This window comes from Eumetopias jubatus, unplaced genomic scaffold (assembly GCF_037043125.1).
Source record: "Eumetopias jubatus isolate StellerSeaLion01/CBP00866 unplaced genomic scaffold, mEumJub1_p1.0 scaffold_7, whole genome shotgun sequence".
NCBI classification, from domain to species: domain Eukaryota; kingdom Metazoa; phylum Chordata; class Mammalia; order Carnivora; family Otariidae; genus Eumetopias; species Eumetopias jubatus.
The window spans coordinates 93,248,455-93,262,125 of NW_028274813.1; the positions used below are offsets into that span (position 1 = coordinate 93,248,455).

Consider the following 13,671-nt stretch of genomic DNA (forward strand, 5'->3'; position numbering starts at 1 on the left):
AGCTTTTCTCCCTCCCACCGGAAAACCATGTGATTTTCATGGTGAAGACAGCCTAGTGAGATTGGTTCTAAGACCACCAAGCCTTGAGTGTGTATGCTGGAACATTCCTGTAACTGAGGTGTGGCTAGGAAGCCCCCATCACATTGCCTGCAAATAGAATTCTCAGCAGAAGTCAGATGGAACAAGGAGCCACAGTTACTTCCACGATAGCTCCTGTGCTAAGACGCAAAAATGAGAGGCTGTGTCTTCTATCTGGATCCTTGGATGATTAGACTTTGCAAGGGGTTAGGGCAGCACTTCTTAACTGAGGACAATTCTGGCTCCCTGGGGATGTTTTGCAATGTCTGCAGATGTTTTTATTGTCATGACTAGAGGCTGTTACTGGTTTCTAGAGGGCAGAAGTCAAAGATGCTACTTAATATCCTACAGTGCACAGCCCCCCACAACAACCAATTATCTGGTCTCCAATGGGGAGGTTGAGAAACTCTGGGCTAGGAGAAGCAGCAGTGGAGGAAGAGAAGCGAGGCCCCCACCCAGGACAGCAGCATTGAGTGACAGAGCAAACATTCAGAGTTCCACGTCTCACTACCAAGAATGAGGTTTTGGATGAGCTTATCCTCATCTTCTGTCTTGTATTCCAGCATTCCAAGGTACTCCTTGGGTCCTGAGGACGAGTGCGCATCATTGCCTGTAGGCAGAGGCAAATAATCAGCTAAATTCACAGAAGCAAATTCCACAGTCTTTATAACAAGACTGTTCTGTCTCTCTCCACCCCATTCTGGCTGGCTGGCACATGAACGCTTGTGGCTTTCAGATAAATGGAAACTTGATTAATCCTGAAGAACTCCTCTGGTAGTGATTCGTATCTGCGAGTCTATCAATGCGTATCGCTGCTGCTGAAAAGGTGGAGTTATCCTTGAAGGGATCCTCATGAGAGCCAGCATGAATCCAGCACCATGTGGATAAGAAAACAAACCAAGATATTGCTTCTGTCTTCAAGATGCTGATGCCACAGTCAGGAAAACAAGATTTGTGGAACAGTTGGTGAGCAAAGTACCAAACTGCATGATCCCAAGGGGGCTGTATTAGTTTCCTATGTGCTGTAACAACTTACCACAAATTTAGTGGCTTAAAACACCACAAATTTTCCCAGAAGACTGAAATGGACCTCACATGTAGGACTGAAATCAAAGTGTCAGCAGAGCTGAGTTCTGGAAGCTCTAGGGGAGAAGCCGTTTCTTGCCTTTTCCAGCTTCTGGAGGCTGCCCACACCCCCCGGCTTTGGCCACATCACTCTGACCTTGGCATCCGTCACCACGTCCCTCTCTCTCTCTCTCTCTCTCTCTCTCTCTGCTTCTGTTGCCACATCACCTTCTTTCACTCTGGCATTCCTCTGCTGCCTTCTTATAAGGTCTCTTGTGATTGTACTGGGTCCACCTAGATAACCCAGGGTAATCTCCCCATCGCAAGATCCTTAATTTAATCACATTGGCAAAATCCTCTTTGCCATGTAAGTAACATAGTCACAGGTTCTGGGGATTGGGATGTAGACATCTTTGGGTGGGCCAGAGTCTGCCCTCTGGTCACCAAAGATTCATGTCCATTCTGAGAGGAGACGTGATGACAGAAACAGAGGTTAGAGAGTCAGAAAGATTTTGAAGATACTATGCTATTGAATTTGAAGATGGAGGAAGAGACCCATAAGCTAAGAAATGTGGGTGGCCTCTAGAAGCTGGAAAGGCAGGGGAAAAGATTCTCCCCTAAAGCCTACAGAAGGAACATAGCCCTGCTGACATATTGATTTTAACTCTGTGAAAACCATTTTGGACTTCTGACCTCCAAAACCTTAAGATAATAAATTTGTGTTGTGTTAAGCCACTAATTTTATGCTGATTTGTTACAGCAGCTATAGGAAATTCATACAGAGGCCATAAGAATCCACATAGAAGTGGCTGGAACCCTTAACAAATGAAGGGGGCAGCACAGTAGTTGAGCCAAGAAGGGTGAGGAGGGTCTGGTGGGTGAAAAAGGTGGTGCAGGTAACAAGTTAACAGAACTTTCTTATTACTGTATGAGAATTTCTTCTGCTAATATACCAGCTCTGTTCCCTTGGAGACTAATAAAGGTAGAATGTCAACTCTGTTACTATGCACTACTGTTTATGGTAAAAATGGCGTCTGATTGGTGCCCTGCATCTGGACCTGGAAGAACAAGAAAGGAAGCAGAAATATCTGATAAGGACATTATACTTCGGGTATTCTTGAGTGTGGTGACTTGTATCTGGGCATGTTCCTTGCAGGGACTCTGGAAGCAAATGGCACCTAGGAGCGTTCAGAAGATGTTGACTTCCTGCCAAGAGTCATGTGGCCGAGCCCGGAAGCAGATTTTGCAGCCTGTTAAGCTCTCAGATGACTGAGTCCCTGCTGACGATGTGAAGGCCCTCAGAGCCAGAGCCCCATAGCTAAGTTGCTCCTGCATTCTTAACTCTCAGAAACTCTCTGTTGCTACATGTGCGTTGTTTAAAGTTGCTAAATTTGGGGATAGTTTGTTATATGACAATAGATAATATAGGAAGGGAAGCTGATGTACTCCACTTTAGCCATGTGGAGTTGGAGGAGGTAGTTAAAAGGCAAAGGAGGCAGTCTTGGAGGTGAAGAGGGGCCGGCCGGGACTCAGGAACAGAAGTGAGGAGTGGGAGGTGGATTTTGGAAATCCTTGTGTTGAGATGGTAGTTCATTCATTCTTTCCAACAGGGACACAATGGGGGCTTGGGAAGGGCAGACATGGTCCCTGCCCTCATGGGACAGACTAACACTTATCATTAATGATTGAAGGAGAAAAATCCTCATGTTGGTGGCAGGCACTTGGAGAGTGAGGTGAGAGTGGGATAAAGAACAAGAAAGGAGCTCTTCAAAGAAACGAATACAGAAAAAGGAACAGACAGTTGGAGATATAGCCTTAGTGATCCAGGTTGGGAGGGAAAGGAAGCAATACAGAACAAGAATCAAGAGCATAGAAGAGAGAAGTCAGAAAAGTTCAGCAACTCAGAAGCAGACGTGGCAAGGAAAGGCACAGGGTCCTTTTCACAGGAGCTCACGAGGGCATTCAAAGTGTGAAGTTCAGTCCATGTTCAGGACTCCTGTCTAGCTTCTTTGTTCTCTACTTCTTTCTTCTAACAGAAATGGAGATATTGATGCTATGTAACTGGGAGAGGAAGATAATTTCAAAGCAGTTACATTGGAAACTTGTTCACAGTTTCATTTTTACAAGGGGAGAGTCAATAGCAGAAGAGGTTAAAAGTATTCGTTACGGGCTGTCCCTTACAATTACATGAGTGCATCTGGAATTATCTGAGAGCTGATGAGCTATCATCTGGTCCAAGGGATCTTTCCATCAGCCCATCACTGAGCCCCAACCTGCTCCCCCACCCCCCACCCCAGTTGAGAATCATTCCTTTGAGTTTCAAAGACTCTGGATCACATCAGGAAATAAACAATACGTGTTGACCTTAGCTGACAGTTCAAAAGGTAGGAAAGGGAGTATTATTTTTCCTACCCTTTTCAATCGTCTTGGTTAGAGTCTTGACTTGATCTTGTAGCTTTTTAATCACTCTGTCCTTCATGTCTAACTCTTCTTCAAGATCCTACAGAAATCAAGAGAAACAAAGACATTAGCTTAGAGGCATCTTAATCTATGCTTTGGTAACAGCTTTATTAAGCTGTAATTCACATTCCACGCAATTCACTTCGAAGTACACATCCAGTGGTTTTCTAAAGTCAGCTATACAACCATCACCATCATCTAATTCTGGAACATTTTTGTCACACTAGAAAGAAACCTGTAACTTGTTCCCCATGTCCCTTCCAGTCCTTGGTAATCACTAATCTACTTTCTGATTCCTTATTATTTGCCTCTTCTGGACGGTAAACATAATTGGAATCCATACAATATGTGGCCTTTTGTGTCTGGCTTCTTTCACTTAGCATAATGTGTTCAAGGTTCATCAGTTTCAAGTATGTATCAGCACTTCATTCCTTTTTGTGGCTGAATAATATCCTATTGTATCGATATGCCGTATTTATCTTGATCTATTTTTCCCTTAATGAAATAACACCCATCATAGAGAACTGAAAAATACAAATGTGTGAAAACAGTTTCTCTGGATAGCAGAAGCTGGAGGCAGAGAAACTTCTGAGATTTGGGTCCTGGCTTTGCGTTTCCTTCCTGATAAGGGGAAGGAAGGATTTGGCTCAAGAACCAGCAGAGTCCTGGATACCTATAAATATTTCTTAGAAAAGGCAGAGTGTTTAGGTTCTTCCTGAATTCCGAGGGCTTTGACTCAAAAAGGATTCAGGCTTCTCAGATCCAGCAGTGCCCACCATGCTGTCACTATAGCCATGGGCCCTCTGGGGACTCTCGGCACCAAGGGAAACTGTGCTGTTTCTGTGCTGTGGTCACCTAGGTCTCCCCTGCTATGGTTCTGGGTCTCTGGCTAAACATGTTAGGAACTTTATCTGGCCTTACAAGTAGGAGTGTGGGTACAATTTCCTCCCTCCTGTCTCAGTCCATCCTAAGATACGTCTAATAATAACAGTCACCAGTCGATGGGAACCGGGAAGAAACCACTGTTCACATTTTGATTTATTTCATTCCTTTCTTTTTTCTAATATGGCACATACACATTTTATAGAATTGGGGTCATACTGCAGATAAAGTTTTAAATTCTGTATTTTTCTCTCATTATATTGAAGATGCTTTCCCATGACATTGATAACATATGTGAACCGTCATTTTAATACCTAAGTCATATGATACACAACAATTTATTCTACCCACTATTGCTGGACATGCATTTTTTTTTTGCTACAATTAGTTAACACTATGATGGACACTCTGAACAAAAATCTTTGTTCACATATCTAATTACCCAGGGTAGTAAGATATTAAAAGTTGCATGACTGAATAAAAAAGGTGGTGATTCCAAAGGTTCAGGATATTTGCCTCCAAATCACCCCTGAGAAAGTTGACGCCAATTTGACCTTTCTATTCCTGGAAACCATGTGTGACGGTCCCTACCGCAAGGTGTTTTCAGCAGCACCATAAGATCTCTATTACTTGAGGGGCAACAATAACATCTAGTTTTATTTATTTGAGAGAAAGAATGAGAGAGAGAGAGAGAGCACATGAGAGGGGGGAGAGTCAGAGGGAGAAGCAGGCTCCCCGCTGAGCAGGGAGCCTGACACGAGACTCGATCCTGGGAATCCAGGATCATGACCTGAGCTGAAGGCAGTCGCTTAACCAACTGAGCCACCCAGGTGTCCCAATAATATCTAGTTTTAATTCTGAATTTCTTTGATAAATAGTGAGATGATCACTAAAAGTTTCCCCCCCTCTTTTTAATAGGGATTTTTCTTTGACTCAAAAGTCATGTAGTGGGTCAAATAGTGTCTCCTCAAAAATTCATGTCTACTTAGAACCCCAGAATATGACCTTATTTAGAAACAAAGTCTTTACAGTTGACATTAAACTAAGGATCAATATGAGATCATACTGGATTAGGGTGGGTCCTAAATCCAGTGAGATTCTCCTTCTAATAGAAAAGGACACAGAGAGATACAGCCCATATGAAGACACAGGCAGAGGTCGGAGTTACGCTGCCACAAACCAAGGAATGCTGGGAGCCACCAGCAGCAGGAAGAAGCAAAGCAGGATTGTCTCCTAGAGATTTTGGAGGACTGTAGCCCTGCTGTCACCTTGAATTTGGACTTCTGGCCTTCACAACTGTGAGAGAACAAATTTTTGGTGTTTTAAGCCACCCAATTTGTGGTAATCTATTATGGTAGCTCTAGGAAACTAATACGGTGAAGTCTCATTTGTGGGCAAAATCCCCCCCCCAATATACAGAAATTATATTCTTTTGTTGTCTATTATTCCATTCATTTACAACACCAGGGTTACTCACTGGCTCGGGAATACACTGTTGGAGTGAACATGTAGCTATGAGTGTTGCCCGGCTTGGTGCACTGTGGGAGGAGCAGTGTGGCCTGGCCCCACCTGGGAACAGAGCCACACACACACAGAGGGGCCCCTGAGGAGGGGCACTGAGTGGGACTTCACCACACCCTCTTCTGATGCTGGAGCATCAGAAACAAACTCATACAAATCCCACACAACTCAGGGATTGACAAAACCTAGAGCTGCGTGCTCACAGTGAGGGAGTGAACGTTCACGTGGGGCAAGACGCGCAACATACACGACCCACCCGCTGCCCTCTTCTTTACCACAGGCTCCAGCTGAGGCCCCAGGGACGCACACACAGGCACCGGTGCGGAAGGCAGGACCACCTCTCACAAAAGCTCAGCAGTTGCTTATCTAGTGTGACCTAAGGAGGCTACTCTCTGAGAAAGTTTTATCCCCCTCAGATAAAGATGGTCATCATCTAGGTGCCCCTGACTGGAATTTGTTACTTTCTATCAAATGGTATGCTCTTTGGATTCCTTTGGATATAATTACTCATCAAAGTTAGATGCTGATCCTGCAAAATATGATTTTATCCTATCACGGTTTTCCTGTGAGATAAAAAATGGGGGGCCCTGACAACAGGGTGCAGGGCCTGTGGGCTTGTCCAGACTGCCGACTCCTGCCCTGGTGAGCCCTTCCCTGGTCATAGTCTTGGAGGCTGCCAGCCCAGGAAGGGGCCTGAGCATGTCTGACTCCAGGAAAGTGCCCCATCTGCCACTATGGTGCTTCCCAGTCCTGTGGGTTTCACACATTAGTCAAATTTTCCAAAGAACTGCTGGGGACTGACTTAGAGTTGCCTAAATTCATTTTGGCCGGGGCACTTACAATTTGATGAAGATTTAATAATTTAAAACATTTGCCATCTACCATCGTGATCATTTCATAGAGGAACATTTTGACCTAAAAAATTGTAGGAAGGGCATACCCCCAAAGTGCATGGTCCTTTAATGGGAAAAGGTTTGCTGTAGACCAGAACATCGTCATCTCAGATGGCTGCTATCCATGGGACAGCGCTCATCTCTCCTCTTGTTGTACTTTTACTTTATGGGACACTTCCCTGGTGTGGCCCGTGAAAGTCCCCAAGGCTCCCCGGCAGAAGGCTGCAACCTCAGAGACCACCTGTCTGCTGAGATAAGGACACAGATTGCTCTGACGGAAGTAGCTTTTGGTCTGGAGTCGTTCGTCATATGCTTTAGGTGGCATGTCCCCCCTTTTGATGACATCTGCACAGAGTCATTTATCAACAAGTTGGAAAACTTCTCACCCTGTTTTCCATAGTTAGGCGAGATGCTTCCTGCCGGAAAGTACTCTTAACTTCATTTTCAGTTTCAAATTGTTTCTTCAAGTGCTCACTGGCCTCCTGCATTTCTTGAATCTTACTGATCAGCTTCTCTTTCTCTTTGGTGTGTATTTCATTTTGGGCCTCTATGGTCCTGAGAAAAAAATTAAGGAAATTTTGGCATCAGTTTGACCATCTTGGAGAAGTCACTCATTGTCATAGCAAACAATGATTATTTCCAAAGACAGAAAAATACTTTGACCAACTTATGTGTAAAGTGAATAGTACCTCAAAAGCAATGTCCTTGAAATGGGGGTGGGGGTGAAGATCAGGCCTGGATGGGTATAAAATTGCCACAACTGCCCCAGTCTCCTTAGCCTGATAAGAGATTCTTGCTTCCACTCTGCCAAAGGATGTTGACTGCTTCTCCGGGACATTCACACCCACTCACACCCTTATGACCAAAAGCCCAATGATTATCTCCTTTGTGAACAGCCTGGGGACCAGACTCTCAAAAAGCCACAGATCTGAGAGAAGAGAAGTAGTAGCCCATCAAAAGAGATCCAAGACTGTGTCTCACCACTTTTCTACTATTTGGGGCCCTCATTTCATCCCCATCCTGCCTATAAAGTCACATGACTAAAAATGTTCTCTAGGACATAGGGTGTCCACGTATGGCTCTGAAAATTAAGTATGTCAACGTGCTGGCGGCAAAACATTTTCGTTGCAAAGCTCGGCCACAGCACCAGGCCCTCTGCTGGTCAAGATGCAAATCTGGGGGGATTATCAGCGAAGATTCTCTGTCACATGGATTTCAAGCCTTACCCGAAATGGTCTGCTCTGAGAAAATCTGTTCTGTCACATACACTCTTACTTCAGCAGTTTTTTGAATCCATGTTCTAAGGGTATAAAAGGTGAAAAATATGTCCCCTCCCTGGAACAAGCAATGTTTTGATTCTTGTATGTTCTCCCAGGGGTGTGTGTGTGTGTGTGTGTAGGTGTGTACATACATGTTTCTTTCCTTCACATGTGAATGGTAATATATCATATACCTTAATTAGCACCTTGCTTTTTTGGTTTAACATATCTTGGTATCTCCCACAATTTCAGAAAAGAAAAGCATTACATGAGCATGAACTTGAAGAACATACACATTAACACTTACTTTCTTTGTGTTCCTTCCTCTTCTTGATTGCGGTTGAACTGATTAGATAATTCTTCCAGTTTTCCTGTAGTGAAGAGAACTGTCTTTACTTTGGGGTCCATATCGCATTTTGATTTGCATTTGGTCATGTTTTGAAACAGTCCTAAACTGTTTCCTGCTTGAAATTAGGTTTTGTTTGGTCTGAACAATGTTTAAAAATTTTCAAAGCCATTATCCCAAAATTGTGATATTTCACATAAAAATCTGGATTTCTGGCTTTTCTTTAAAGATAGGAATATCAAGCAACACTGGGGTCAATATTCCCACTTGGCAACAACCAACGGAGCTTGGAGGCCACTGCACCTCTAAATGCCATGCACCTTACTGTCCCCTCCACTCAGCCCACTTATGTCACCTGGCTGGGCCCCTGGAGAACCAGAGTTCAAGATCCCTGGGTACAATGACTTCTCTGTTATTTCCTGGACATGGGAATCCATTTTCTAGAAGCAGTTTCATGACAGTTTCAGTTACCTTTCATGCTTTCCGTCTGTTCATTCAGGCGGATTTCCAGATCTTGCTTCTGCTTCTCCAGTTCTGAAATCTGCTGTTTAAAGTCTGGGATCATCTTTAGAGAAGAATTAGAAATATTTGAATACAAAACACTTTTGTCTGTGAACTTCAAAATCTCAGAGCTACTCAGAAGCAAACTAGACCATCCGAGTGTTTAACCCCAGGGAGCGTACGTCTGGTATAGCTGTGGAGGAGAGCCAGTCAAGGCATTAGACTGGTTTGGCATTATGGTTTTTTACCTCAAGATCGATAGAGTCACAAGCAATACCAGCACGTTTGGAGGGAGTGGCTCTCACACAGCTACAACCATGATATCACCAGGGTCTCCTGGGGGAGAAGGAAGTCACTGTCTGGGACGCCCTGTGGAAGCTCTGCTGAGGTGAGCCAGCCTCTTTGGCCCAGGCCCAGAGATGTCATCTCCTCATCTAGGTACACGAAAATCATCTCAAAGAGGTGCCCCGACGCCCTGTGAATTCCAGGCAGTGCACGGCTCTGTTAGTGGAGGTCTGGAATGATCCAGTATGTTTCACAGTCCTCTGTCCTTGTCTGTCTGCACCTTTCTTTCCCTTTCCCCTTTTCTTTCTTTTCTTTCTTTCTTTCTGTCTCTCTCTCTCTCTCTGTCTGTCTGCACCTTTCTTTCCCTTTCCTTTCTTTTCTTTCTTTCTCTCTCTCTCTCTCTCTCTCTCTCTCTCTCTCTGTCAGAGAGAGAGCACAAGCAGGAGGACTGGCAGACAGAGGGAGAAGCAGGCTCCCCACTGAGCAGGGAGCCCGATGCAGGACTCGATCCTAGGACCCCAGGATCATGACCTGAGCCAAAGGCAGCTACTTAACCAACTGAGCCACTCAGGCATCCTTGTCTGCATATTTCTTTAAATGTCCCTCACCTCCACCCTCAGGCAGGTAAATAGTTTTTCTCTCGTCCAAGTGTATAAAAACAATCTGTGCCTCTGAAGTGCACATGAAGGATACTTGTTTGTGCATTTGGATGCATGTTCTGCATTTTTCCTCAGTAAAGTTTTGTCCAAAGAATAAACAAAGACATGAAGGTCCTTAACCACTGCTCCACATGTCCGCTGTGCCCAGGGTCACATCTCCTCACCCGGGGCACAGCCCGGAGAGTTCCTAATACTCTCAGGTTAGGCAGAGGAGAGGAAATGGTAAGAAAGCTGAGAAGGCGTAGCCAGTGAGATGGGTTCTTAGGAAAGCATGGTATCCTGGAAGGCAGCAGAACAAATAGCAGGGAGGAAGAGGCAGTGATTAACGTCACCAAATGTGGCTGAGAGACAAGATGGGGGTGAAAAGGAGCACTCTGGGCTCAGCCGTGTGCAGGCAGCGCTGGTCAGTGGTTGGGGCTTATGAAAGAATGGCATGGCTGTGCGGGAATTGGGAGGTGAGTGCAGAAATCCGTTAGGTGGCCACTGAGAAGCCTGGCCAGCTACCCCAGAGAAATGGGGTGGTGGCTACAGGTGATTTGGGGTTAAGAAAGGGATGTTCTTTTTTTTTAAAAAAAAAAGATTGTATTTATTTATTTGACAGAGAGAGACACAGTGAGAGAGGGAACACAAGCAGGGGAGTGGGAGAGGAAGAAGCAGGCCCCCCTGCTGAGCAGGGAGCCCGATGCGGGGATCGATCCCAGAACCCTGGGATCATGACCTGAGCCAAAGGCAGACGCTTAATGACTGAGCCACCCAGGTGCCCCAGAAAGGGATGTTCTTTGAGTCAGGAGATTCCTCCAGCATTTCTCCAGGGCTGAGGCTTGAGTTAGAAGAAAGGATGAGAAAAACTCTGGGAGGAAGAACTGGCATCACAGAAGAGAGAAGTCCTTGAGAAAACGAGATGAGAAGCACAGAGGGACAGACCTGAACACATGCCCCACTCCAGAGTCATCCTTCTACCTTAGTGTTTTTGGTCACTTTCCAAGGGGTTAGAGCTGGACTTAAAATACACAGATTTAAAAATACACGTGCACATCACAGAATTTGGACCCATCCTATGGTGAATAAACCCACTCTCAAACCAAAGTGCTCTCCAGCCTAGGGTAATTTTATAGTTTATTTTCTGACCCAGTTATTTCACTCCAGAAAACATAATTCTGATCCATCGTTTACTGCCAAGAAACTGAATTTTATTCCACTAACAAAGTACATCTCTAGAATAATGGCCACCCCAGGGCCCCACGGCTAAGATCATACCACGTTCTCCGACGTTAGCCTGGTAACTTCATGACGGATACTTTCATTGATGTCAGTCTCTTCTCTAAATAATTTCTGCAGGTGGTTGATCTCTTGACTTAGATGCACCACTTTGAAGTTCAAAGCTTCGATCTCCTTTTCATAGCAGTCCTTCTGGGACTGGAAATGGCTCTCCAAAACGCTGTCAGAGGAGAGGCCAAGAAACGAGCCACATGGTCTTTGTTCCGCTGTGCTGACCATGAGCGTGCACATGCCCAGCAGTTACGAAAATTCACAATGAGAACCATGCTAAGGACACAAAGTTTACATATATACACAGGGTGACAGGCTACGGAATTTGGTAGGTGGAATTATAAAATCCTTCTAGCCAGTTAGGAAGCATTATGTGGCATTAATATGCAGTTAACAGTAAAAAATTTTAGGCATTATTAAAGTTACACATTAATGGTTTAAGAATATGTTCTGTATGCAACAAGCGTAAATATACATTCATTATGCATCTGTTAAACTCAGAGAATGTACAACACCAATAGTGAACCCTGAAGTCAACTACTGATTCTGGATGATAATGACAGATAAATGTAGGTTCATCAATTTTAACAAATGTACTACTACTCTGATGGGGAAAGCAATACTGGTTGTGTGGGGTGAGGGCAGGGAAATCTCTCAGAAATCTCTGTATTTTATGCTAAATTTTGCCGTGGACCTGAAATTGTTCTAAAAGATAAAGTTTTTAAGTAAAAGATTACAGCAAACTCCTTAAATCTAAACATAGCTATATCTCTATAGTAACACTGGCTAACTTATTTCATATAATCAGTTTTCCCTGTACAGATTACAGGTTTTATGACTCAGAAGTTTATCCTATAAAAAGATTGTTTTTCATTATTAAGCTCATTACTTAATTCTTGAAATATTTCCAGCAATTATTAGATCAACCCACTATAAGGAATTTCCTTTGTGTCAAATCTGTGGAAGATAAACTTTTGACTTTCCAATATTTATTATCTCTGAAAATCAAAAAGAACTCTGGGAAATTTCTCACTGTGTTGCTTTCTTTAGTCCTTCATAAGCAAACCAAAGTTCTCCATCCTCATTTAAATGTTCCAAATCTTCCAACGAGAGCCTGGAAAATAAGGGGAGTAAGAAAATCCATCATCTCACTCATGTGTTATATGTTTCTAAAGGTTTGGTAACACAAAAATGATTACCTGCTTCTAACATCTTCAATGTCATAGCTTTCAAGAAGTTGTTTGGTGATCTCAGACATCTTTTCTGAGGGGAAAATGCAGAGCTGGTATAAATGACATTTCTGCATGATTTCTCTTCTCGCATTCCCTTTTTTGGTCCCACCTTTCTAGATTTCACAGAGTGTCCAGCTAACCATACCATCAGCTAACTTACCAGCTATTCAACCAATCAGCTAACCAACCTACCAGCTATGAAGCCAACCAGCTATTCAACCTGCCACATGTCCAACCAACCAGCAAACTAACCGGGCTCATACCAAAGGATACATTTCCTTAGCAGTGACGCCCGTGATAAACTCAGTCTGCCCCCATGGGCTCAGTGACTCGTATTTTTCTTACCTCTCATTTCCCGTTTCTGTGACTGCACGTGTTTCTCCACGTCTATCTTCTGTGTCTGAAGAAGCTCTATCTCCTTTTCAAACTCAGAGATTGTCTGTATCACAGCAATGACCGTACCGGGTGAAGAAAAAGTAGCTATTACAGCTTATGCCAGACAAAGAGAATACTATTACAGTATTGTGAATCTACCCAAGAGTTCCTCACCCAGTTAGGATCTTGTTAAATCATCACTGCCCACACAGTGTGGCCCTGAAGCATGTTTAACTGCTCAAAATATTGTTAACTTATTCTCATAGTTGGTTGTAACAATAGAATTAGTTTCCTCACTACATAAAGGGAAAATAGCTCCTTACTACAAGGTTGGGCTGGACTGCAGAGGAAGGGGGCTCAAAAGAAGTAAAATCTAAGGGGCTAAATTCTCTTTCACTGTATGATGAACTCTTGGATGCAGGGATGTGAGCAAGCCACCACTATCATAACTGTGGGTTTGAGCTCCTGCCAGGTGTAAATGTGCCAGAGCAGCTGAGCCAGGGGTACCCAGGAGGCTGGGAGTTGGCTGTGGGGGTGCAACCAGGGTGCACTGAGAAGGGAGCACAGGTTGTGGGGAAGAGGCGGTATGCTGCCTTTATTACCTCGAGAGGGCAGCCTAAGTAAGGATCACGGGTGTGAGGTTTTATAGCTCTGGGAGATATGCAGCAGGAATAACCTCTCCATGATCTTTTCTCAGTTAGTCTAAGTGTTTAAGGGCTACAGCTCCAGTTTCTTCAGTGGGTGTAGAGGGAGATCCAACTGACATTTACCGATCACATTACATACACAACCTCATCCTTATAACAGGCCACACAGAGATGGAGTAATAATTTATAGATGAGAAAA

General features: G+C 44.1%; 1 protein-coding gene across 1 annotated transcript in view; it reads right to left on the minus strand.

The window, feature by feature from the left end:
• Positions 1-13,671, minus strand: part of MYO5C (myosin VC) — a 90,137-nt gene that overhangs the window by 15,278 nt on the left and 61,188 nt on the right. The window contains exons 27-35 of the mRNA XM_028100006.2: positions 12,796-12,889; positions 12,418-12,481; positions 12,252-12,332; positions 11,207-11,387; positions 8,976-9,069; positions 8,466-8,529; positions 7,286-7,454; positions 3,556-3,643; positions 590-688 (exon numbers count right to left, since the gene is read on the minus strand). Of these exons, the coding sequence (XP_027955807.2) occupies positions 590-688; positions 3,556-3,643; positions 7,286-7,454; positions 8,466-8,529; positions 8,976-9,069; positions 11,207-11,387; positions 12,252-12,332; positions 12,418-12,481; positions 12,796-12,889 (934 nt within the window). The remainder of the gene's footprint in view (positions 1-589; positions 689-3,555; positions 3,644-7,285; positions 7,455-8,465; positions 8,530-8,975; positions 9,070-11,206; positions 11,388-12,251; positions 12,333-12,417; positions 12,482-12,795; positions 12,890-13,671) is intronic.